This window comes from Anabrus simplex, chromosome 2, assembly GCF_040414725.1.
Source record: "Anabrus simplex isolate iqAnaSimp1 chromosome 2, ASM4041472v1, whole genome shotgun sequence".
Classification (NCBI taxonomy): Eukaryota; Metazoa; Arthropoda; class Insecta; order Orthoptera; family Tettigoniidae; genus Anabrus; species Anabrus simplex.
Genome location: NC_090266.1, coordinates 690,336,272 through 690,362,739, shown reverse-complemented (window position 1 = coordinate 690,362,739; position 26,468 = coordinate 690,336,272). Strand labels below are relative to the sequence as shown.

General features: G+C 41.3%; 1 protein-coding gene across 1 annotated transcript in view; it reads right to left on the bottom strand.

Moving 5' to 3' along the window:
- LOC136864376 (uncharacterized) overlaps positions 1-25,411 on the bottom strand; it is a 444,399-nt gene extending 418,988 nt beyond the window's left edge. Inside the window, exon 1 of the mRNA XM_067141298.2 lies at positions 25,251-25,411. Coding sequence (XP_066997399.2) covers positions 25,251-25,311 — 61 coding nt within the window. The 5' untranslated portion in view covers positions 25,312-25,411. The remainder of the gene's footprint in view (positions 1-25,250) is intronic.
- Positions 25,412-26,468: the final 1,057 nt, after the last annotated feature.

Here is a 26,468-nt window from a genome sequence, read left to right as displayed (position 1 = left end):
ACACGCAATAGTGAATACATCCCTCCACATATGGTTGGTTTCAGGAAGGGCATCCGATCATAAAACCAGACTAGATCCTCATGTTCAACACATTTCACACCCCCGACATCGTCAGCATGGGGAAAGGGGTAGAAGAAGATTTTTGCAGTAAAACCTCGTTAATCTAGACTCAAATAAGCCGAACTTCACTTATTTCGGACAGCAAAACTGGCCAAGAAACTTCGTTAACATCCAGAACGCTAGGTTTCATAACGTGGCTTGAAGTCAATAATCGTTATCGTCACATAGCTCAGTAACAGTTCAGATAGTTTACCCATTGTTGTAGATACACACTGTAGCCCGTTTTTATTGAGCTGTTGTATGAAACGTACTGTGTTTTATTACATTTTTACGTGCTATCATTAAGTTACTGTGTAAGCGTTTTTCTCAAAAGAAACATACTTGCAAAAAAATGCCCGAAAAATTAGAGGTAACAGGAAAACTTGGAAAGGATCTGTCCATGGCTAATATTATTGCGCAGAGAACAGAATCGCAAAACAAACTGCCCCCGACATCAAAAAGAAAAAGTGGACTATTAATATTGTGCCAAATATAATGTAGACGTGAACCGAATTAGAAAGTCCCAGGTGATGCCGTCTTGGTGGTTTACATAACTACGTTCGAATGGATTGGTGGTCAGAGTGGCCGCGGAAAAGCTGGCAAACTGGCGAGTTGAGGCCGGCTTTTCCGATTTCGTCGACGCCGTAGAATAGTTAATGTTTTTCCTTTTTTTCTCAGATTGTTGCCAGTTAATCCGAATTTTCGTTAATCCGGTCAACTTAGTCCCAATTAGTCGGAATTAAAAAGTTACTACTGCATTATTATTTAATAATAATAATAATAATAATAATAATAATAATAATAATAATAATAATAACACCGGGCGAGTTGGCCGTGCGCGTAGAGGCGCGCGGCTGTGAGCTTGCATCCGGGAGATAGTAGGTTCGAATCCCACTATCGGCAGCCCTGAAGATGGTTTTCCGTGGTTTCCCATTTTCACACCAGGCAAATGCTGGGGCTGTACCTTAATTAAGGCCACGGCCGCTTCCTTCCAACTCCTAGGCCTTTCCAATCCCATCGTCGCCATAAGACTTATCTGTGTCGGTGCGACGTAAAGCCCATAGCAATAATAATAATAATAATAATAATAATAATAATAATAATAATAATAATAATAATAATAATAATAATAATAATAGACAATACAAATAAGACTGCCATTGTTGCCTCATTTTAACATCGATGTAAAATAAACCCCAGAAACACATGTCCAGACTTAGTTTCTTAGTTTAGAATTACGCATACCAACCTCAACTGTTCAATAAGATATCCATGATCTCCCTTTCCTGCAACTTGCAAAGGCTTGAACATTATATTTACACACAGATAGAAAAATATGTATAAACAATAAAATTGAAAAGGGAGTATTGAAACAAGCCGCCTCTGTGGTGTAGTGGTTAGCGTGATTAGCTGCCACCCCCGGAGGTCCGGGTTCGATTCCCGGCTCTGCCACGAAATTTGAAAAGTAGTACGAGGGCTGGAACGGGGTCCACTCAGCCTCGGGAGGTCAACTGAGTAGAGGTGGGTTCGATTCCCACCTCAGCCATCCTCGAAGTGGTTTTCCGTGGTTTCCCACTTCACCTCCAGGCGAATGCCGGGATGGTACCTAACTTAAGGCCACGGCCGCTTCCTTCCCTCATCCTTGCCTATCCCTTCCATTCTTCCCATCCCCCTACAAGGCCCCTGTTCACCATAGCAGGTGAGGCCGCCTGGGCGAGGTACTGGTCATACTCCCCAGTTGTATCCCCCGACCAAGAGTCTGAAGCTCCAGGACACTGCCCTTGAGGCGGTAGAGGTGGGATCCCTCGCTGAGTCCGAGGGAAAAGCCGAACCTGGAGGGTAAGCAGATGATGATGAGTATTGAAACAAGACATCTGTTCGAGAGGAATTAACTAAAATAGTTATTATGCACTTTTTTGTTTGTCGCAGTATGAAAACAATAATCTCGTTTGGTCCTATGTCACAGCGCTCGGATTGTGAGGACTCGTACAAACGTGAAAGGATCCTAGAAAGTTTCAAGTTACGCTTGGTGAAGTCATTAGTAACAGAAGGAATTTAACTGGTAGCCTGCTTTATAATGTAGTCACACTCGACATAATATTTTATCTTAGTAGGCTGCTATGAGATTCATTCTTCCCCAGCTGCGGTTGCAGTATATAACATACGTTTTTTATTCATTGCTGAACGTTCGCCTTTGAAAGCCAGAAATATGACTTCGACTGGAAGGTGTCAGGAAGAACAATATAACACAAGTAATGTGTCTGTCTGTTAGTCCGACTCGTTGGCTGAATGGTCAGCGTGCTGGCCTTCGGTTCAGATGGTCCCGGGTACGATTCCCGGCCGGGTCGGAGATTTTAATCGCATCTGATTAATTCTCTTGTCTCGGGGACTGGGTTTTTGTGTCCGTTCCAACACTCTCCTCTTCATATTCAGACAACATACCATACTACCAACCACTACAGAAACACGCAATAGTAATTACGTCCCTCCATATAGGGTTGGCATCAGGAAGGGCATCCGGCCGTAAAACAGGGCCAAATAAATATAAATATAAATATAAATATAAATATAAATATAAATATAAATATAAATATAAATATAAATATATACACACACGTGCGACGTCGTTCGCACCCGCGACTCCACAGGTGCGGGAAAAAGCGGTAGGAAAAGAATGTATGTGTCTGTTAACAAATTTCTGTTAGTCAGGTCACCTGCCCAGAGGCTGGTTGGATCCTCAAATAGCATTACCGAAGATTGTGTTGTTGTAGTGAAACCGATGGTAATGCCAAAAAGCAAGGTGAGGAATGAGGTAGTTTGCCATAATTTTTCTCACTCAGACAGAAAATATTATTGAAACACGACTAATCCTTAAGAGCAACACAAAGCCAAACCAAACGCCATGGCACTACAGTCCTTGAAAGGCCTTGGTCTACCAAGCGACCGCTGCTCAGCCCGAAGGCCTGCAGATTACGAGGTGTCGTGTGGTCAGCATGACGAACCCTCTCGGCCGTTATTCTTGGCTTTCGAGACCGGGGCCGCTATTTCACCGTCAGCTAGCTCCTCAAACCTCGAACCAGCCCCCAGGTCCAGATAAAAATCCCTGACCTGGCCGCGAATCGAACCCGGGGCCTCCGGGTAAGAGGCAGGCACGCCACCCCTACACCATGCGGCCGGTTTAAGAGCAACACATAAAGTAATTATTAAAATATGACTAATCCTTATGAGCAACACTTTCGCAGCATCCAGATGTTTCAGTCATTCACTGAATATCTCTATTCAGCACCACTCATACCGCAGCAGCTTTCATATTGTCACAGCCATAAATGAGGCAGACTTCTGTGGAAGCTGCGCCAAGGGATAGGCAAAAGTACTGCATCATAGTACATTTTGGAACATTCAAACTAAGCTGGAGGTTCCTCTAAAATCAGCGTGCTTACCAAGTAGGTGTGAAGTATCCACGAACTTAAATCTTTGTGACGAGGAAAGCTGCCTTGAAATGTTGCTGTTGGTGATGTTCATTTCTTTAATGAATTGAGCCGTTGTAGCCGTCAGTCTCGCGTTCTCACTGCAAGTAAACTGCCTGATAACAGGACTTACTTTTATGCTCTTTACGGTGTGTATATGTGATTAATCATATAGGGTGAGGATCAGGCAGGAATTAGTCACAGACTTCAGAAATGTTCCACCTTAGCACATTGCCGGAATACAACTAAAGAAAAACCGTTCTCGTGAAAGCGTTCAGTGGAATCCCAACAATCATGTCTCTTGAGTATAGTCCTCTCCGTGTAAGGACGTACCCTAAGGGTGCAACCTTACCCTTTCTCCCCTGTAATATTAAGATATTGATTTATAGTTACTTTTCTTGCTGTTGGGTCTTTTTCAGTGTCGGTAACCATACAGTTTAGGGACCCTACTTGCCGATACGACGTCTTACATTTACCGTTAATCTGTTACGTTGGCAACGTTCAATCACTGCTCTAGCGTGGAGTGCGTGTTGCCACCGCATTGCCGTTAAAGTCACTAGTGATACATTTGCGAGAATATTTAAAGCATATTTTCTTTTTCTGTGGGATTGTAAATCTATTTGGCTAATACCAGGTAAGTAGGATTGTGGCATGTTCGGATAATGCATTTAATAACATAGTTTGTGTGAAATGATGAAAGTGCTCAAATACGTCAGTCTCATGTCTAGATCTACCGGTACATGAAATAACTCTTGCGGGACGAAATTTTGGCAGTAGAACTTATAACATTATTATTTTCAAATCCGCAGTGAACTTGAAAGCTGACCTAAATTCCGTTCACGGAGCTTGGCACATTAGTATTCCTATATGTTTCCTGATAAGCTTGAACATATAACCAGCCTGCAGGCTGAAAATATGCCCAATAATCTCTCTCCTTACTGGTTACCGGTATTGAAGAGAGAAGGAAATATTCGCGCAAAAGAAAGGGAAGTCATTGGATGTCTGCAACTTTCGAAAATTACACTGCAAAGACTTATTAAATAAATTGCATCGTTTAACACGCCCCTCTTTTCAAGAATATGGTTATAGTACGCCTACTGTATATCAAAATAAAGACAGATAATTTAAGTGAGAACGTGTGTTTATTTCCTTAATTCCTCAATGAGGAGATATTCGTAATTATCTTGATTTATTTCATCTTATCATTTATCATTTACTAGGGTAGGGAAACATTCATTATCGGTGTTTACATTGAGGTTAGTTTGTTATGGTTATGTCTGATGATTTTAATATGTAACCAGGCAGGTTGGCAGCAGTGATCAGCCATTACAAAAAAGAGAAAAGAAGAGCATCGGGCGGCGATATTTACTTTCTGGGGTATTACCTTACGTGGCAATTACTATACGTAGTTACTTCCCCACACTGGTCGGTGCTTTAGAGCACTTAGCTATCCTGCTCAGTTTAAATTCTTCTGTTCCGTTAACGAAAGATGGAAGAGGGGTGTTGTACAGTTGTTAAATATGGAAACATGGTTATATGAGGCGATTCGAAAATTAAAGAATTTTTGGAAAAAAATACTGTTGTTATGAAGAAAATGTATATACAGGTGTTTAACTTTCTTCAACATATCGTCACGTAGGACATAAACGTACATGGATATCGAGATCTATTTGTGTATTATCATTTCGTAGAAAGTTGCCATCTGTTGTTTCAATCATTACAATCAATCACTACTGATCTGCATTTAGGGCAGTCGCCCAGGTGGCAGATTCCCTATCTGTTGTTTTCCTAGCCTTTTCTTAAATGATTTCAATGACATTGGAAATTTATTGAACATCTCCCTTGGTAAGTTATTCTAATCGCTAACTCCCCTTCCTATAAATGAATATTTGCCCCAATTTGTCCTCTTTTCTTCCAACTTTATCTTCATATTGTGATCTTTCTTACTTTTAAAGACGCCACTCAGATTTATTCGTCTACTAATGTCATTTCACGACATTTCTCCGCTGACAGCTCGGAACATACCACTCAGTCGAGCAGCTCGTCTCTTTCTCCCAGTTCTTTCCAGCCCATACTTTGCAACATTTTTGTAACGCTACTCTTTTGTCGGAAATCACCCAGAACAAATCGAGCTGCTTTCCTTTGGATTTTTTCCAGTTCTTGAATCGAGTAATCCTGGTGAGGATCCCATACACTGGAACCATACTCCAGTTGGGGTCTTACCAGAGACTGATAAGCCCTCTCCTTTATATCCTTGCTACAACGCCTAAACACCCTCATAAGCATGTGCAGAGATCTGTAAACCATTGCATGATAGCAATGTTTACCGCGCTAATCATTGTCAAATTGTTTTCAGCAAGGGGCTCCTCCAATTTCGGGAACAGGTGGGAATCCGACGGTGCTTAGTTCGGTGTGTACACTACCGGGCTATGAGGCGCAGAAGGTAGAAGCGAAGATCCAAAGGAAAGCAGCACAATTTGTTCTGGGTGTTCCGAGCGAGCTGGCCGTGCGGTTAGGGACGCACAACTGACAGCTTGCATTCGGGAGATAATGGGTTCGAGCCCCACTGCCAGCAGCCCTGAAGATGGTTTACCGTGGCTTCCCATTTTCACACCCCCTAGCCCTGTCTTATCTCATCGTCGCCATATGACCTATCTGCGTCGGTACCACATAAAGCAGATTGTTAGACAGGTAGTTGTTCTGTGTGATTTCCGAAAAAAGAGTCCTATTACGAAAATATTGCATACTTTGGGCTAGGGGGATTTTGGAACAAGGAGACGAGCTGCTCGACTACGCGGGATGTTTCGAGCTGTCAGTGGAGAGATAAAATGAAATGGCGTTTGGCAGTCAGTGCCGGGAGTGTCCGAGGACACGTCCGGCTCGCCAAGTGCAGGTCTTTTGATTTGACTCCCGTAGGCGACCTGCGCGTCGTGATGAGAATGAAATGATGATGAATACGACATATACACCCACCCCCGTGCCAGCGAAATTAACCAATGATGGTTAAAATTCCCAACCCTGCCGGGAATCGAACTCGGGACCGCTGTAACCAAAGGCCAGCACGCTAACCATTTAGCCCTGGAGCCGGACAGCGGAGTGATGGCGTGGAGTGATATTAGTAGAAGAATACACCTGAGTGGAGCATCATCAAAGGTAAGAAATATCATAGTATGAAGATAAAGCTGGAATTATAGAGGACAATTATTATTTTTTTCTAATTGCTTTACGCCGCACCGACACAGATATGTCTTATGGCGACGATGAGATAGGAAAGGCCTAGGAATGGGAAGGAAACGGCTGTGGCCTTAATTAAGGTATAGCCCCGGCATTTGCCTGGTGTGAAAATGGGAAACCACGGAAAACCATCTTCAGGGCTTCCGACAGTGGGAATCGAACCCACTATCTCCTGGATGCAAGCTCAAAGCTGCGCGCACCTAACCGCACAGCCAACTCGCCCAGTAGAGGACAAATTAGGGTAATTATTCATTTCTAGGAAGAGGAATTAGGGACTAGAATAATTTACCGTGGGAAACTGTTCGATAAATTTCCAAGTTCTTTGAGATAATTTAAGAAAGAACTAGGTAAACAACTGATAGGAAATCTGCCATCTAGCGACAGCCCTAATGCAGATCAATGATAATTAATTGACTAAATATCCAAACCGAAAAAGGGCATGTGAATAACAAGGTCAAGGTGTGAGTTAGTAGGCGTACTTGTATACCGGTATTGTTTTTTTTTTAATTATAACAATACTATCTGTAGAACGCGTCGTCGACGGGACAATCATGTGCAAAGTTATCTAACTCTCGAGCTACTTTCCGCCAATAATCAGCATGCTGCAGTAATCCCATCTATCGGATATGAGTCACAGCAGAAGAGACAAATCACATAACAAGAATGGTCAATGCAATGTTATTGTTGATCAGTTTTATGAGCTTTCGATATTGTAGACCTTCATACTTAGTTTCCTTCCGACTCTGGGATATTAGAACATCTAATGCAAAGGCGGACTCTCTCTTGTCTTTGCTCTCTAAAACTTTTGTTACGTAGTACTTTTCGATAGTACCAATACATGCAGTAGGTATTTAAAAATTACATTTTAGGCACCTGCTCCTAAGCTACCATGTTATCCAGCGTGAATAAGAATTATTTTTAACCTTGACTATAGTACCTTATTCCTAGACTTTACATACTGATTTTCATTAAATCCTGTCCACCAATTTTCTTCTGTTTCGGCGTTGATATGGACTTAGCAACAAAAATCGAAATTCATGTATATCTGTTATCATAGCCGGTACGGTAAAAATATATACGACATAAATGATCGGAAATTTAGTTCTACGTAACTTTATTTATGTAGAATTTGTTGATAGGACCACTAATACCACAAATATTTGAGAATTAAATTTTAGGCTTTCCCTTAAACTACCATTTTACTCAGCGCGAATAAAATTACGAGTATTTATAGCCTAGATTGTAGTGCCTCATTCCCCAACTTTACATACCGAGTTTCATTAAATTATCTTCAGCCATTTTCTCGTGATGCCCGTACAGACAGACAGACAGACAGACAGACAGACAGACAGACAGACAGACAGACAGACAGACAGACAGACAGACAGACAGACAGATAGACAGACAGACAGACAGACAGACAGACAGACAGACAGACAGACAGACAGACAGACAGACAGACAGACAGACAGAGACATAATAATAATAATAATAATAATAATAATAATAATAATAATAATAATAATAATAATCGTATGGCCTCAGCTACCGTGTGCTGACATTTCGATTTGACGCCATCTGGCTGTCAGCTCGTCAATTTCGACGTTCCGTTTTACTCTAGGTCCGTTAGATGGCAGGCAGAGTAAACCGGATCTCTCTTGGGCGTCTATGGCTAAGATTTAATTGATTTTGTCGGGTAAATACCAAATGTATCACCAGAGATCTTTTACATGCCGACATCGTAACACATGGAGTGTCGAATGGATTTTTTTCCGCCCTTCAAAAATCCGACTACCTCTGCCGGGTTTGAACCCGCTATCTTGGGATCCGGAGGCATAATGGACAATTAAAAAGTACATCTCCTTGTTATTGTGGACACGACCGATACAGAAGGGCCATTCTTTTTAAATTCTGAGCAATGTACAGACAAAACTTTTATTTTATATACCGGTATATAGATACATCCTAAATAACCAGTTGCATTACTGATTTTTTTAAAATATGCTCTTCAGTTAAGGATCCCGTTCGTCCCGGTTTTCTCGAGTTAGTTCCGTTTCTCATTGAATTGCCCCGACAAACTTCATCCGGGACGTGAATTGTCCTGTTTTTTTCTTTTCCATCTTTCGTAATCATCGCCGATGACCTTGATGTTAGGCCCCTTGTAGTTAAACATTCTTTATAATATGAAATCACGTACGTATATTAATGAAAGTAGTGAAATAAAGTCCAGGTTCCCTTAAAACAGATGTATCTACTCTGCAGGTCCTCACACACACCAGCCAGACGCCAGGATGGTGGAGCCTTCAGGCAAGCTCTCCACTCGGGGGCCAAAAAAATACAGTAAGCAGCACATGCGTGCCGAGAAAAACATACCAAAACTAGCAGTCAGCCCAGCGATGTAGAACAAATCAGTCCTTAATACCAAGCTGACCTTCATTCTTCTCACTGAAGATCATGACGAATGGAAATGAAAGACTGGGCCGCATGACAATCTATGATCTTTTCTGTACTTTACGAATTTATATCTGATACTTCTCTTTTTATGTCGGATTAGGCTTACAAAACTTGGAAATAGGTTCGATTGAATTTCAGTTTCTCTGTTTGTTTGCTTGTAAAAACGGCTGAACATTATTTATGAAACTCATTATTTACACTGAAGGAGATAAGGGCTGTAAATTAGGTTCTACATTATTCTACTGCGTCAAGGTGATTTCCACTGAGTGATTTACCCATCCAGTGCGATTCGTGCAGATGTGATGTGTGGCTTTGAACACCACCGTCACCAGTCTAAAGGATGATTTTCCGTGGTTACCCATTTTCTGTAGGCGAGCATCTCGATTATAACTCACAGATAAGACACGAGGACACATCTGCAATTTACCTTTTATAAAAAACAAATCCGAGACATTTTCCGTGTAAGCTGGATTGTGTAAGCTGTATTGCGCCTTTAGAACGCACAAACGATGTGAAATCGAATAGAAAAATGACATCAAAAATGGTTTTAATTTACAGACACTGTATTGCAAATTATATTCAATTATAATTTTTCTCCTTATTTTACGTTGTTTTAGTTATCTGAAGTACTCGCTTCATCATCTTAAATTTTCCTATATTTTTCCGAAGAATGAATCAGCTCGATGAGATTCCACATTTGTCGACATCACTATCCCTTTGTTGAAGAAATGACAAATTTTAAAGCTCTTGTTGAAAACGCATTTTCCCGTCGGCATTATTATTTAAGCCTTCAGCCGACGTAACATCGTAAAATGAATACGGAATAGTACCAAATGTGGGTGGTAACACGTCACCTACCTGTTGGCAATAGTGTACTCATTATCGATTTATACCATTTCGACCTAATAAAGACCGATATGTTAATTTCTTTTCATGTTTACTTCAATCTACGTGTCGAAGCAAATTTAAAACCAAGAATTATGAAGATTTGTTGTTGAATGTTGTTTAAAGGGCCTAACATCAAGGCCATCGGCGATGGTTATGAAAGGTAAAAAAGAAAAATAACAGGACAATTCACGTCCCGGATGAAGTTTGTCGGGACAATTCAATGAAAATCGGGACGAATGAGATCCATAACTGAAGAGCATATTTAAAAAAAATCAGTAATGCAATTGGTTGTTTATTATTATGGCAAAAGACACTGGCGTCAAGGGAATTGCAGTACCGAATAAAAGAGATGCAGTCCCATTTACTCCGACTCCTATCCCTGTGATGAAACTAGAGAGCCGCATGAAGTGAATAATCTAATTAACAATGAGAATTAGCCGCACGCAAGCCAGAACGAGAAGTACGCACCGTACACCAGCTGGCACGGATAGGCACCCTCGAAACGATCCTGACAAGAGGAAGTTTTACAGTTATGAGTTCGTCACACTGTGTGGTGCCGACAACAACATATCTCCGTCACACACAACAGCTGGTGTGTTTTAGAAGCTTGTAGTTTCACGTGACCGTTGATATGACCATTGCCGCGGGAACTCCGGTTTTACGTGGAATCTGAACTACACAGAGGTAAATTTTCATTTTTAAAATCCCACGTGCATTGACCAGGATTTGAACCACGGCCATCTTGGTGACGATACCGCTCGACTAATACGTCACTTTTTGTAGGGATCTAACCTTTAGCCCGCGCCAGTGACTTGATCAGGAGACGAACCGTGGCCAAAGTATGAAGCGGAGACTCCGTTCGTACTTGGGATGATTTTCCGTGGTTTCCCATTTTCACACCAGACAAATGCTGGGGTATACCTTAATTAAGTGCACGGCCGCTTCCTTCCAACCCCTAGCCCTTTCCTGTCCCATCGTCGCCATGAGACCTATCTGGGTCGGCGCGACGTAAAGCAGCTTGTAAAAAAATGGAACAATGTTCCAGAAAAGGGAAGCAGGTCGACGTGGATATATTTTTTCTCAATTACACTACTGTCACGAATCATTCGAAATAAGATTCATTGGTGATGATGATAAAACTTAGGTTATCTGTCCAAGTTTTCGAGATAATATCCTGGCCTCCTAAATTGTATTCTTCGGTAACTCTTTACAAATACGTCTCATGACAGGCTTAGGTTTATGGGCTTAAAACAAAGTACATTAACCCTACTAAAGAAGAAAATAAAGATTCTGACACTCAGGGTCGGGAATCGCAACTGGGGAAAGTAGACCACTAGACCAAGACGTGACGGTCATAGTTAATAAAATGAAAGGAATATTAAAACGAAAAAAATCAGTAACACATTGAGCCACTTTTTGCTGTAGTCCCATGGCTACCACACATCTCAAATATGGGCACAAATTTAAGCACTTTCAAATGCCAAGCATGCTGGGATTCGATTATGCAACCTCGAACACGGGAAGCGAGTGCCTAACCAATTGCATTCCTCAACCAATTGCTTATTTTCCCTGAAAGCCCACTATGGAAATCCGTCCACCTCCGTAGAGTAACAGCGCTATTAGCTGTCTCCTCGGAGCCCCAGGTTCGATTACCCGGTATTGCCAGAAAATTAAGATTGGCAGGTAGGCAGATATGTGGTTAAAAAGGGTGCATGCAACTCACCTCCAATAGGGGTGTGCTTGAAATGAGCTGCACCACCTCGAGACGAGGACACAATTTTATGTTACTAGTAGAAAGCCACCGAGCTCGATAGCTGCATTCGCTTAAGTGCGGTCAGTATCCGGTAATCGGGAGATAGGGGGTTCGAACCACACTGTCAGCAGTCCTGAAGATGGTTTTCCATGTTTACCCATTTTCACACCAGGAAAATGCTGGGGCTGTACCTTAATTAAGACCACGGCTGCTTCCTTCCTGCTCCATGCACTTTCATGTCCCATCGTGGCCATAAGACTTTCCTGTGTCGGTGCGACGTAAAAAAGCAACTTGCACTTAGTAGTATGCTGGGGTTATTGCTACTTTGTGTATTCAGTTGCATCAGTGAACATAATTTGAAATAATGTTCTTTCTTTTTTCTTTCTTTCTTTCTTAATCTGTTCACCCTCCAGGGTTGGTTTTCCCCTCGGACTCAGCGAGGGATACCACCTCTACCGCCTCAAGGGCAGTGTCCTGGAGCGTGAGACATTGGGTCGGGGGATACAACTAGGGAGAATGGCCAGTATCTCGCCCAGGCGGCCTCATCTGCTATGATGAACAGGGGCCTTGTGGGGGGATGGGAAGATTGGAAGGGATAGACAAGGAAGAGGCCGTGGCCTTAAGTTAGGTACCATCCCAGCATTTGCCTGGAGGAGAAACGGAAAACCACTTTCAGGATGGCTGAGTTGTGAACCGAACCACCTCTTCTTAGTTGACCACCCGAGGCTGAGTGGACTTCGTTCCAGCCCTCGTACCACTTTTCAAATTTCGTGGCAGTGCCGGGAAACGAACCCGGGCCTCCGGGGGTGGCAGCTAATCACACTAACCACTACACCCCAGAGGCGGACTTAAAATAATACTACTGTCATTAATCTAATCTTCTGACCCTTGTTCAGAAGTAAATAACTTTAAAAAAAGTAATTAGTGTAACCCCTTAACTTGGGAGTAGTATCACTGTCTCAATCGAACAAAGGGCAATTACAGAGCGTGACTGGCGCTTGTGTTGTAGAAAGGAACAGATATAAATACGGGCCAGAATAAATACTTCACAAATGACACAGGAATGTTTACGTCAACCATGAAAGAATGAATAATCTCAATTGTTGATTATAAAATATTTCAACATCGCATGTACAATCGTTGTCATAAATGTGATGAAAACTGACAGTTGGCCCTTGTTCTCTTCAAAGTAGTCCTCACCACCATCTATTTCGAGAAGTTCTGGAAATAGCCTCCTAAAGTCACTTCTGGTATATTTCTCAGCGTATCTGTCATTGACTTCTGGATATCCGGAATTTCCTTATGTTGCCTTCATTTCAGTGTTCTTTTCGACCAAGGAAAGATGAAGACATTACATGTGACATATCAGGACAATATGGAGGATGTAGAATACCTGTCACTAGTCAAAAAATGTTGGACGAACAGACCAATGCGGGGTCGTATATTTTTGTGAATAAAACATTGCCCAGATTACCAGAGGTTCAATATGCCAATCATGCCGAAAGCCTTGTGTCCCTAGATTAAACAGCCCATGACTGAATATTCTCTGCTCAAATACGCCAGCCTCATGTTGGCAGATTTACTGGCACGTAAAAGAACTCCGGAGGGACAACCTTTCGGCACTTCGGCGTCTCCGAAAACCGTTAAAGTAATTATTGAGACGTAACACTAATGATATTGCTGAATATACTCTACGGAAACAACTGAGGTAGGCCTACATGTTTCCGAAATACAGACTTAGAACAGTAACTGTCCGACCCCGCGGTGTAGGGGGCAACGTGTCCGCCTGTTACCCGGCGGCCCCGAGTTCGATTGCCGGCCGGATCAGGGTTTTTTAATTGTAAATGATTAATATCCCTGGCCTGGGGACTGCGTGTTTGTGTCGTCCTTAACGTTCCTTTCCTCACATTCAACACTTTATATTTCCGTCATTTACATAATACATGCAGGTTCCTCACATATGGTGCAAGTAGGGGCAAAAGATCTCCATAGGTCGACGCCACGAACAAATAGCATTTTAATTTAAAAAATAGAACAGTAACTTCTATGACAACGTTTGTAGGTGGAATAGTGATTTTCATATGCTGATATTCAGTGTTTCATTACTCTCAGTGATAGTGTGCCAGCCTCCGGATTGCAAGAGGTAGTAGGTTTTTTAAAGAGCGTAAGAAAGTCAATTCCATACTTCACGTCGTACGATGTGACACATTTGGTGTTTACCAGAAAACATTAATTAAAAACTCAGCATTAAGTTGACCAATTGTGCTTCTCAATGGTTTTGGTGACAATTGTTTGAGAAGCCTTTCTCTTGACAGTCGATATTTTTTTCCTGATGACGCAGAGCAAAGTTCTCTGCGAAACGTACAGAATTTCACCTTATTTTCTTGACACGACATAAGCTCAAAAGCCTGTATCTATATAAATAAAATTGTAGGGGGTCCGCTGTCTGTAATTTCTTTTGTTTTGCCAATTTTTCAGATATTTATCCGTTTTAGGTCAACTCAAGACCGAATCGGTGGTTTTTACGTTTCGTGTCTGTTTGTCTGTTTGTCTGTTTGTCTGTCTGTTTGTCTGTTCCGCCATCACGTCGAAACGGCTGGATAGATCTCAACCAAACTTCATATTTAGAGTAAACTCATCCCGGGGATGGTTTCGATATGCATATCATTTTAAAATCTTTCAATACTCGGGGGGTTTATAGGAAAACCAGAATGGTTTTTCCACCATCACCTTGAAACGGCTGGATAGATCTCAACTAAACTTCATATCTAGAGTATACTCATCTCGGGGAAGGTTTCGATATGCATATTATTTTAAAATCTTTGAATAGACCGGGGGTTTATAGGAAAACCAGAATGGTTTTTCCACCATCACTTCGAAACGGCTGGATAGATCTCAACCAAACTTCATATTTAGAGTATACTCATCCCGGGGAAGGTTTCGATATGCATATCATTTTAAAATCTTTCAATAGACGGGGATAGGAAAACCTGAATGGTTTTTCCACCATCACTTCGAAACGGCTGGATAGATCTCAACCAAACTTCATATTTAGAGAATACTCATCTCGGGGAAGGTTTCTATATACATATTATTTTACAATCGTCGAATAGATGGGTGGTTTATAGGAAAACCAGAATGGGTTTCCTCCATTTTCTCTTATACTATTGATTTTCTGTAAACTTCGTTTACCGTACGTGAAACGTCTCTTCATTATAAACAACTTTCGTTATGTTCATAATTTACCTTACTCTTCACATGACGGAGAAATTTACAATTTTCCGCTGGTATCATGCTCTGCATTGAGTGACCGACAGACCGACAACGAAACTACAGGTTACCATGGCAACGTCTCTGACTGCATGCCAGCAGGGAAGTAACGTATTGCCATTTTCCTCATCATGCTTTTAAATTCGTGGTTGTTCCTTGGGTAGAAGGCAAGAGAGCCGTCAATCGGCCTATCTGCGGGATATTGGCGGAATATCGTTGGATATTATAACCGCCCTCGAATAGATTAAGTAATAACACCATTAGTCATCTTCTTATTATTTGTTTACCTAAGAATCACTGACCTAAATTTCTCCTCTGTTACCGCTTTATTATATCCATTACTCACACTAGCATAATTTATTGAGGGGCATTTGATTTTCCAATACATTCACTTGGCATTTACATATTTGTCGTTATCCGGCTGTCCGCAGTTATAATCCATTTTCTATTACTTTCAACTTTCTTAACTGTATTATTTCTTCCTTAATTACGCCGTATGTACGCGAATGCTACAAACTACTGGATGTATTTCCACCAAGACTCATATTTAGAATACACCTGTCCTTGATAGGTTTTGGGCAAATATTGTTTCTAAATCCCTGAACTGACTGGGGGTTTATACGAAACCGAAACAGTGATTTTGCACTTCCACAAAATATACACAACCAAACTTAATGGAAATCTACCTACCTTGGTAGATAATAATTTCTAAACCTTTTTTCTCATGTGCATCATTTCGATACGAGGATTAATAAGGGAGATATCATTAACGGACCGTTTTTCTGTACAAGTCCCATCGGACTTAACTCCCGAGCGGGTGCGTGTAAAGCGTACTCCTTACAATTTGAAAACTACTGAAGACATTCGAACCAAAATTTATATTTAGCATCCACCTGTCCAAAGGTAGGTTTTAAACGTAAATAACATTTCATGTTCCGGAATGGACTGGCGGTTTATAGGGAACCGAAATGGTGATTTTACTCTTCCACAACATATACAGAACAAGACCAACCTGACTGGAAATCGACCAAACGTGATGGAATTCCACCTCTAAACCTTTTTTTCATGTGCATTCTTTCGTCAGGAGGATTACTAAGGGAGATATCATGAATGGTCACTTTTGCAGGTTAAGTCCAGCGGACATAGCCCAAAAGGTGTTTTACATGGAGCAGATTCCTTATCTATATAAATCAAATCGTAACGACTGTGTGCCTCTACACTGACTATTTTGGCGAAATTTTCGTACAGCTTTCCGTTTAAGGGGTAATAATGACCATCTCCATAATTTTTGGTTTAGTTTCCTGAAAGTACTAATTTTTACCCGCCTCGCCCAAAATCAAAATTGCGCCATAATCTGCCAGAAGAAAAAGAAGATAATTGAAATTTGACAAAATTATACGTTTAAGCCTGTAACGAACGGAAAACTTCCTAGATCATTAAATTTTTCACTTTGAATCCCCGAAGAATATCGAAATACGCAGGCAATTTTAATGATGGTGCAGACCTTCGGAAATTCCTATCCTATAACGGATTGCACAATCTCCGTTCAATTTGGAATGATCTACAACCGTGGTCTTATGACTTTTTGCCGTATCTGTATCCCTTTTACGTTTGATTTTTCTCTTTAATCGATGTTAAGTCAATTTGGAATTTTCACATGCATAATTCATACTTTCAATTACTTATATGAAATACAGAATCATTAAACTCTTCACGAAAATTGGCCCACCCAGTAGCCATATGTGAGCCAAATGCTATGTATGTATCCGAAAAGTAATGTAATGTGAGATAATCTTACAAAACCTTTACCCTGTTCCACGTTTCTAACTCAATCTGACCCAAGAATAGATGACATATCATAGGACCAGCCATTTAGGCCACTAAATCCGGCGTGTCTTATGGTATAATCCTTTGTCGATATGACGTACGTTTAGTAGCAGTTAATCTGTAAATGAAGGTCTTCAATATTGTAAATACGCATATACTTTCGTATGTCGATCTATATATATTCACTGATGTCGATTTTTAGCGATCGAGAAAGGGTGGGTCTGCTATTGTAATAAGTACTCCCCACACCGACTTTGACTGGCAGTAGGAAAGGGTTCCTTCTCCAACTCCTGTGTAACTGTCATTAGTAAGGAAAGCCTAAAATTATAATGAATAGTTCCCTTCTCGATTTGAATTGCAGAAGGCAAGTGAGCATGCAGTTTTGTTTAAAACTCCCCTACCCGATTGTGTTTGGCAGTAGGCAAGGGTGCCTATCATTATAAAGAAATGTCCTCATCTAAAATGTGACTGGCATTAGGCATAGTGGCCTGCTATTTTGATGGAAACTCACCAACTTGGTGTGACTGGCAGTAAGCTGGCTGGCAGTAGGAAAATGGGCCTGGCATTATAATGATAACTGCACAACTCAATTTCGAGTGATAGTAGGGTAATTGCCTGCCATTATAATAAAAACTCCTCACCTGAAATCTGTCTGGAAGTAGGAAGGGGGCTGCCATATTAACGAAAACTCCCCAAATCGATTCTGTCCGCGTAGTAGGCAATGGGGCCTGCAATTATTACGTAATCATCCCAACTAGATTGTGAATGGCAGTAGGCAAGTGAGTCTGCCGCTATTTCACAAATCCATAACAAACACTTTACATTGGAAACAACGTACGGGGAACTCCCCATGCTCTTTCTCGGATAACGCTAAGAGACATGCAATTTTAAAACAATCTTATTTACTGCATGTACACTATTTACTTCGATAACCGAATACAATGTAGAATACCGTAGCGAAGCACGGGTACATTCGCTAGTCATGTATATAGTTGGTTAGTTATTATCTGTATCTTTCAGCAAATTTTACTTCCGTAGCGGGACGTAGCATTGTCCGCTTTTGTGGTGACAATTGCAGTTTTTCATTCGGCAACACGGCGTATACAGAATGTAACAAAATTACTGGGGAAATTTTCAGGAATAATTCCTCATATAGAAAAGAAAAAAATCTAATATCAAAATGGGCCCGGAAATGCTTAATTTCAGAGTTAATAGTCAGTGTAGTGCGAACTAAGTTCATTGGATGGAACTGAACCCGAGGCATTGATATATAATAGGTCTAATATGTATCTATCTCGGCTCAAGTGAACGACGCTCAACCAGCTCTCTGGGAGTGAACTGAGAAACCTGTCAGACAATAAGAACTCCGTAAGGAATGTCGGAGCTTGTTCAGAAGTCGATAAGGTGGCGAACGGAAAGTCAAATATCTCAGAAACAAGACATTTCCGAGCCCAAGTTGATATAACATATTTTCATTCAGTGAATATAAAGATCCATACAATTTGTCCTAGATTTTTTACACCCAGTAGGTTATGAAGTTTAATTCTCACAGTTCTCATGAACTTTGAACTTCTAAATGACATTTTCTACCTAAGTAACTGAAGGACTAAGCCTGTTACCATTTATGTTGCATGGCGAATATCAGTAGCAACATTGGACTCTCACATCCTACCACCTACCCCAACATGGCTCTGGATGTTGTTCAGAATGTTCCTGGTCAGCGTCGGATTCCATGTTAGGGATGGCTGTTCTATAACTCCAGGTCTCACCAACTTGGTTTTACCTTTGGATGGGATTCTACCCTATCCCCCAAACCTGAAACTACGCAACTACCATGCTAGCAAAACGTACGGAATCTAGTACGCCAGCCGGATTAATCCAGGGCCAGAGTTCTGGTTCAAGTAGGGTGAAGGATTCTGGGGGCCTTACGCCATCATGTTTGGATCAGTCGAAGGATCCATCACCCCGCAAACTCAGAACGAAAGAGAAGCATTTCTTTGGCACACTCAATGTGAGCACCCTTTTGAAAGTTGGTAAAGAAAAGGAACTGATCAAAGTACTCGATGAATATGAGATCAAAGTTCTAGCGGTCCAAGAAACAAGATTTATTTCAGATGAAGTGTCGGCTATTGGAAACTACAGAATATTGAAAGGACGGCCAGCTATTAAAGTTAAGAAGTCAGAGAAAACCAAGAATCCAGTGTTAATAATCGGGAGAGCCTTCTTTATTCACAACTCTAGAACAGAATCTATAGTAGACTTCAGATCTCCATCTACCAGATTGTCTCCACTAACTCTCAAAAGTGGAAACAAATTGTACTCCATCTTCAATGTTCATGCTCCAATTAATGAAAATAACAGAAATAATCCAGAGAAAGTAGAAGAATTTTGGTCACAACTTGAAGAAGAACTGTTCAGAACCCCAGAAAAACGTGTCAAGATCTTAATGGGAGATTTTAATGCTCAGACTGGAAAAGAGAGAAAATTTCGAAACATCGTTGGAACATGCACGGCTAACAAAAGGACAAACAGAAATGGTGAATGACTGATAGATTTTTGTGCATCATTTGGCATGAAAATAAAGTACACTCAGTTCAAGAAAGCTCCCAAGCAGATGATAACATGGCGACCACCTAACTCCATGTTAGGAGAATTCCAAATTGACCATATAGCGACCACCAGCCCGAAGGAAATAATGAATGTCAGAGTGCAGAAAGGTGCTAATTTTGATTCCGACCACTATCTAACAAGGATAAAAGTGAAGCCACACCTTGTAACCGTAGAAAAAAACCCTCAAAATACAGAAGTACAGAACTGAAGAACTCAAAGTCAGCGCAGAAATAGTAGTGAAGTATCAGAAAGAACTCGACACGTTGGAGTCCTATGAGTGAGGCAAAATGGCTCGAAAGATTCAGGAAGCAGCGAAACAAACAATTTTTCTTGCTAAGAAGAAGCATCCATGGTGGAATGATGAGTGTGAAGATGCTCTACGAAGACGATCAGAAGCTTGAAACAAGTAGAGCTCCAACAAACAGAACTTCAAAGAATTTAAGTTCCAAAGGAAAAGGACAGCGAAGGTGTTCAAGAATGCGAAAAGAAGGTTCGAAAAAGAGTCCAACTGAGTGAGATAGAAGAGAATTTCAAGAAAAACAACACCAGAAACTTCTATCAGACGATTAAGACAAAACTTCGAAGCTACTCGTCACCCAACATTTGCTTCAAAATGATCAAGGTAAGCTGATTATGAGCAACAAACAGAACTGTGAACACTTGGCTAAATATTTCAAGGAACTGCTCAACTGTGATCCACCTCAAGAAAAACTGACGTTCCAGAAACCAGAAAGCATACTTCATGAATCAACCCCGCCAGATAAGAACGAAATAAAGGAAATCATCGAGAGCTTGAAAAATAACAAATCGTCTGGCAAGGACTTAATTGTTGCTGAACTTCTGAAATATGCAGGGGATAACTTCCTGGATCAACTTGAAACACTCTTTCAACAGATGTGATCCACAGGAGAGATCCCAGAAGAATGAAGGGAGGGTATCATCCACCCCCTGCACATGAAAGGAGACAAAACGAATGTCAATAACAAACTATAGAGGGATATCACTTTTGCCAGTAGCCTACAAGATACTTTCTATAGCACTCAAGCGTAGGAAAAACTTATAGATAAACAATTAGGAGAATATCAAGCTGGCTTTCGAAAGGGGTGGTCATGTGCAGAACAGATTTTTACCATTACGACCTTAATAAAAACTAAGACATTAGCAACAGATAAGAAAGTGATAATGACATTCGTGGACTTTAAAAAAGCATACGACTCCATAGACCGGGACACACTAATGGAAGTGCTTAAGGAATTTGGAGTAGACAATAAGACAACAACCCTGATTCATCAAACACAAAAAAAACACAATCGCAGGTAAAATTTTTAGGAGAACTGTCAGAGCCCTTTGAAAGCAAAACAGGTTTGAGACAAGGAGATGGCCTCTCTCCAATTTTGTTCAACTGTGTTTTAGAGAAAGTTATCAGGGAATGGCGAAAAGAAATGAGCAAACTCAACTTTCAAAATGGAATTAGATTAGGTCACAAGAGAACTGGGCTTAAATTTGAATGCCCCGCATTTGTAGATGGTATAGTCTTTTTTGCAGAGAATTTGCAAATTGCAACTAAGCAGATTGAAGTCCTCAAAGAAACAGCAGACAAAACAGGATTGCAAATATCTTTTGAGAAGACGGAGTACATGAACATAAATACCACTGACCCAACCTGGACAATGAGGACCAAGTACGGTGGCATCAAAAGAGCTACAAAATTTAAGTAACTAGGAGAGATTTTGACTCCAAACATGAATGAAAAAGCAGCGATTCAAGAACGTGCAAGAAAGATGGAAACTGCATTTAGATTATGTCAAAACATCTACAAATCTAAGTCACTCTCCTACCAGACCAAATTCAAGCACTACAGCACGATAGTCAAACCTGAATATTTATACGCAGCTGAGACAATAGCCACGAAGGGACTCTCAGATTTGGAAAAGAAAGAAAGGAGGTTCCCTAGAAAGATTCCTGGACCCAGAAAATCATCAGACAAGTTTACGTTTCGCACGAGACCAAACCAAGAACTATACCAACAATTTGAAAACATCACCACCACAATGAAAAAGAGGAGACTGACGTTCTACGGACATATTAAAAGGATGGGACCAGAGAAACTCGGCCAACAGGATCCTCAATTTCCAGAACAGGAAGACACAAGTCCCATTGGTAAAATAAGTCCACCGAGATTTAGAAAAATGTGGGATCACGGCAGAAGGTGTAACAAACAGAAAAATCTTCAGGCAGAGTTGCGGAGGTGAAGGACCTAGCTGAAGAGAAAACGAGGAAGAATAAAGTATTCACGGCAAAAGTACGAGCACGAGCAAGCCAACGGATGAAGGAATACTGACGAAAGAGGAAGGAGAAAGAACTTGAGAAGGGAATGGAAGTTGCGTAATCGCAACCCATAGATGGCTGAAACGAAAATAATGATAATAATAATAATAATAATAATAATAATAATAATAATAATAATAATAATAATAATAATAATAATATGTGCTTTACATCCCACTAACTACTTTTACGGTTTTCAGAGCCACCGACATGCCGGAATTTAGTCCCGCAGGAGTTCTTTTAAGTGCCATTAAATCTACCGACACGAGGCTGACGTATTTGAGCACCTTCGAATACCACCGGTCTGAGACAGGATCGAACCTCCCAAGTAGGGGTCAGAAGGCCCCCGGCAGAATGTTCCGAACTAGAGGTGATTATTTCTTGAAGTCTTTTGATTGGCCATCATCTCCATCCACTGCGAATTATTTTTCTGGGGCGAGCCGTGTAGTTCGGACACTATCAGATGATAGAAGCACTGGCCTACTGAACCTTTGTTGGTGAATTCGATCCCGGCTAATTACGGTGGTACTCGAAGGTGCTCAAATACGCTAGTCCCGTGTCAGCAGTGAATGGCTATACTGGGAACCTGCAGCTCCTGGTCATCCCGTTGCGGATGGTATTCTCAGTGTTTCCTATCTTACGGTATTCCAGACACCTAATTCTAAATCCTGAAGCACATCTCTAAACCCCAACCACTAAATAATTACGGGATTACACTCACCAGTACACATATCACAATATAATTGTGCTGGCGCGATAGCTTCACCACAATCGCACATAGTTTCTCATCGAGGTACATCGAATCCCATTCAAAGCAAGTGGGATTTTCGAAATGGAATGTCTCGTCTTGATGGTTCAGATTTCACGTAAAACTGTAGGTCCCCTGGTTTTGTGACTTAGGAGTAATAGCCATGTAAAACACCAGGTTGATTTGGAAAGTGATTATTAGGCAACGATCACACAGTAGAATACGAAGCCGATGGCAGGGTAATTCTTCGGCTTTAACATAAGAAAGCAACATTAATGGAAGAAGCGATCCCAGTTGACATGACCTTCATCATGGGGTTGTACCGACCTCGATAGCTGCAGTCGCTTAAGTGCGGCCAGTATCCAGTATTCGGGAGATAGTGGGTTCGAACACCACTGTCGGCAGCCCTAAAGATGGTTTTCTGTGGTTTCCCATTTTCACACCAGGAAAATGCTGGGGCTGTACCTTAGTGAAGGCCACGTCCGCTTCCTTCCCAGTCCTAGTCCTTTCCTGTCCCATTGTCGCCATAAAACCTATCTGTGTCGGTGCGACGTAAAGCCAATAGCAAAAAAAAAAAAAAAAAAAAAATCATGGGGTTGCATGCGACTTTAGATCGGATCGCAAATCAACTGGTACAAATCCTCCCGGCGAAGAGATTTCTTTCATCTGTGGAATGTTGATGGAAAAATAAAATGTATAACTTATTTCCTAATAAAATGATTAGATATCAAAGATATTGCTCCAATTCCTAATCTCTTTCAGTGCATTTGGTGTGTAGGCATGAGGTGCGAACTTAAATTCAGAGGCCTCCTCGAAGCTTTTGTACTGGAGTGCGCAGATACCGCAATTCTGTTTTATTTCGCCCATGCCCATCATTATGAGCTATATTTTAATACACACTCATTGCATTTACCATATTCACATATTCTGTTCGCCAGTTCTGAGGAGGAAAGGAATTGAGCACCGTATGTTTGTCAACTCTTCGGCTTTAGTAACCCTTCGTAGTGTGGTCGCCAGAGTCCATTGCTTCTTATTATTATTATTATTATTATTATTATTATTATTATTATTATTATTATTGATATTTGTTTTACGTCGCACCGACACAGTTAGGTCTTATGGCGACGGTGGGATAGGAAAGGTCTGGGAGTGGGAATGAAGCAGCCGTGGCCTTAATTACTTAAGGTACAGCCCCAACATTTGCCTGGTGTGAAAATGGGAAACCACGGAAAACCATCTTCAGGGATGCCGATAGTGGGGTTCGAACCCACTCTCCTGGATGCGAGCTCACAGCTGCGCACCCTTAACCGCGCGGCCAACTCGCCCGGTGAGTCCATTGTGGAGAACAACAGTCGTACTTTCAGCTGTATGAAATATTATTCAAATTACTATATGACTCAAAAGTCCGGGTCATTGGCTAAATGGTCAGCGTACTGGCCTTAGATTCAGAGGACCCGGGTTCGATTCCCGGCCAGGTCAGGGATTTTAACCGAGTATGGTTAATTCCTCTGGCCCGGGGACTGGGTGTTTGGGTTCATCTTAATTCACTTCTCGCCATATACACACATAACACCACACTACCGACCACCACAGAAGCACGCAAATAGTAAAGACATCCTTTCGCTTAAGGATGGTCACAGGAAAGGCACTCGCCGTAAAACTAGGCCATATCCCCGTAATGTGCCGATCCCAATAAAATGGGGAAAAGGCCAGGAAGAAAACTGTAGGAATCGAAAAATTGTAAGAAATATAACGAAATTCATTTCTCATTCTGGGTATATGATATTGCTAAGAAACACTTGATGAAGGCTACTGAGCTCCAAAACACAGAAGATCCGGACGAGAATCGCTACCTTAACACAAATTATTCCTTCCTTCATCCACAAATGCCAAATTATTCAATGTTGTAGTTATAGCAACCTAGAAAACTACTATCATTCCAAATGATTCATTGTTGACTATGCACCAAACGATTCATTGTTGGCTATGCGCTATGTCATGAAGGCAGTAGGTGCTTGGTGACCAGGAGAACTGTCAAGCATTAAATAACTATAGGAGAACATTTTTGAAAAACACACAAGGACAAATTTAGAGAAGCATAAGATGGCATTATTTCTCATGTACTGTATGTAAAATAAGCGCATGTCTAAGACTCTTTTATCAATGCGCGGATTTTAAGTAGCCGTGCAACCGGCCTCGTACGAACAGTTCAGATGTTTTTGGCTTAGTTCCATATATTCTTAAAAGAAAGAATAAAAAAAACGAAACTTACACGCCAAATCTCCAGTACTTTAAACTCATCTAGAAACACCCAGCTCTTTAAAGAATTACACTGGTGATGGTGAATAATTTGAAGACGCATGTTGTGCATTTAAAAGAACAATGTAAGCCTATTGTCACGATTATTACATGGAATCTATTATGCATGCAAGCTACGTCTTTGGTTGGGAACTTAATTGCTTGTTCGACAGATGCTACAGCTGTCACGTTGACCGGCATCATCCAACAACCGTAAGGAAGGAAAACAAATCTTTTCATTATTGTTACCGAGTTAGCGTAAAGGTGTACTTACATGTTTGGACGGTGAACAGAAGACACAAGGCGTGGAAAGCGAAAGCTAAATGCAGAAACATCGCAGAAGTAGAGGAAAGCTTTCTTTCACTTCAAACTTTGGTTCAGCACCATGAGACGAAAACAGATGAAGCAGGTAACCAAGCGCACGACCTTACACCTCCTTTCTACAGCGGTGAATGAAGGCGAAACGTGAATGACTAAACCGAAGAGTAGAGGGAGGGGAAACTAGGTGGAGGGGGAAACGAATGCAGCGCTCTCAACTTCACATCGGTAAGTACGCGAAGGAAGGTTCCGTTTGGTATGTTCGCCCTCAGATGCCTCAGCAATTAAGTGAATTCAATTATCACAACAATTAATGTTATCTCCTGTCATTGAACCACATAATAATTCTAAACACGTTTACTCCTACTGTGGCGAAGAAGAGTAATTCATCCTCCAGCCTCCTTTCCTTTGTTTTTAAGAGCTCCAAGGTTCCGGTGAAGATACGTATTAGTTATGTTATCAAAACATCCGTTGTTATAAGAGAAACGTAATTAGATCATCAGCTTTAGGATTCACCACATGCAGAAGTAATGCTAGTGTATCCGTTCTTCTTATGGTCCATATATTTTACTACCATTCCTCGATTACGATTATTATTATTATTATTATTATCATTATTATTATTATTATTATTATTATGAACGGGCGAGTTGGCCGTGCGGTTTAGAGTCGCGCAGCTGTGAGCTTGTATCCGGGAGATAGTGGGTTCGAATCCCACTCGGCAGCCCTGAAGATAGTTTTCCGTGGTTTCCCATTTTCATACCAGGCAAATGCTGGGGCTGTACCTTAAATAAGGTCACGCCGCTTCCTTTCCACTCCTAGGCCTTCCCTATCCCACCGTCGCCATATGACCTATATGTGTCGGTGCTACGTAAAGCAAAAAAAAAAAAAAAGAGAAAAGAAATTATTATTATTATTCCTCCGCTTTTTCCACATCTCTGGGGTCGCGGGTGCACATGTGGATTTGATCATGTTTTACGGCCGGATACCCTTCCTGACGCAACCCTATATGGAGGTATGTAATTACTATTGCGTGTATCTGTGGTGGTTGATATCACTCGCACACTTTTTAGTGGTCCGACTCGTTGGCTGAATGGTCAGCGTACTGGCCTTCGGTTCAGAGGGTCTCGTGTTCGATTTCCGGCCGGGTCGGGGATTTTAAACTTCATTGGTT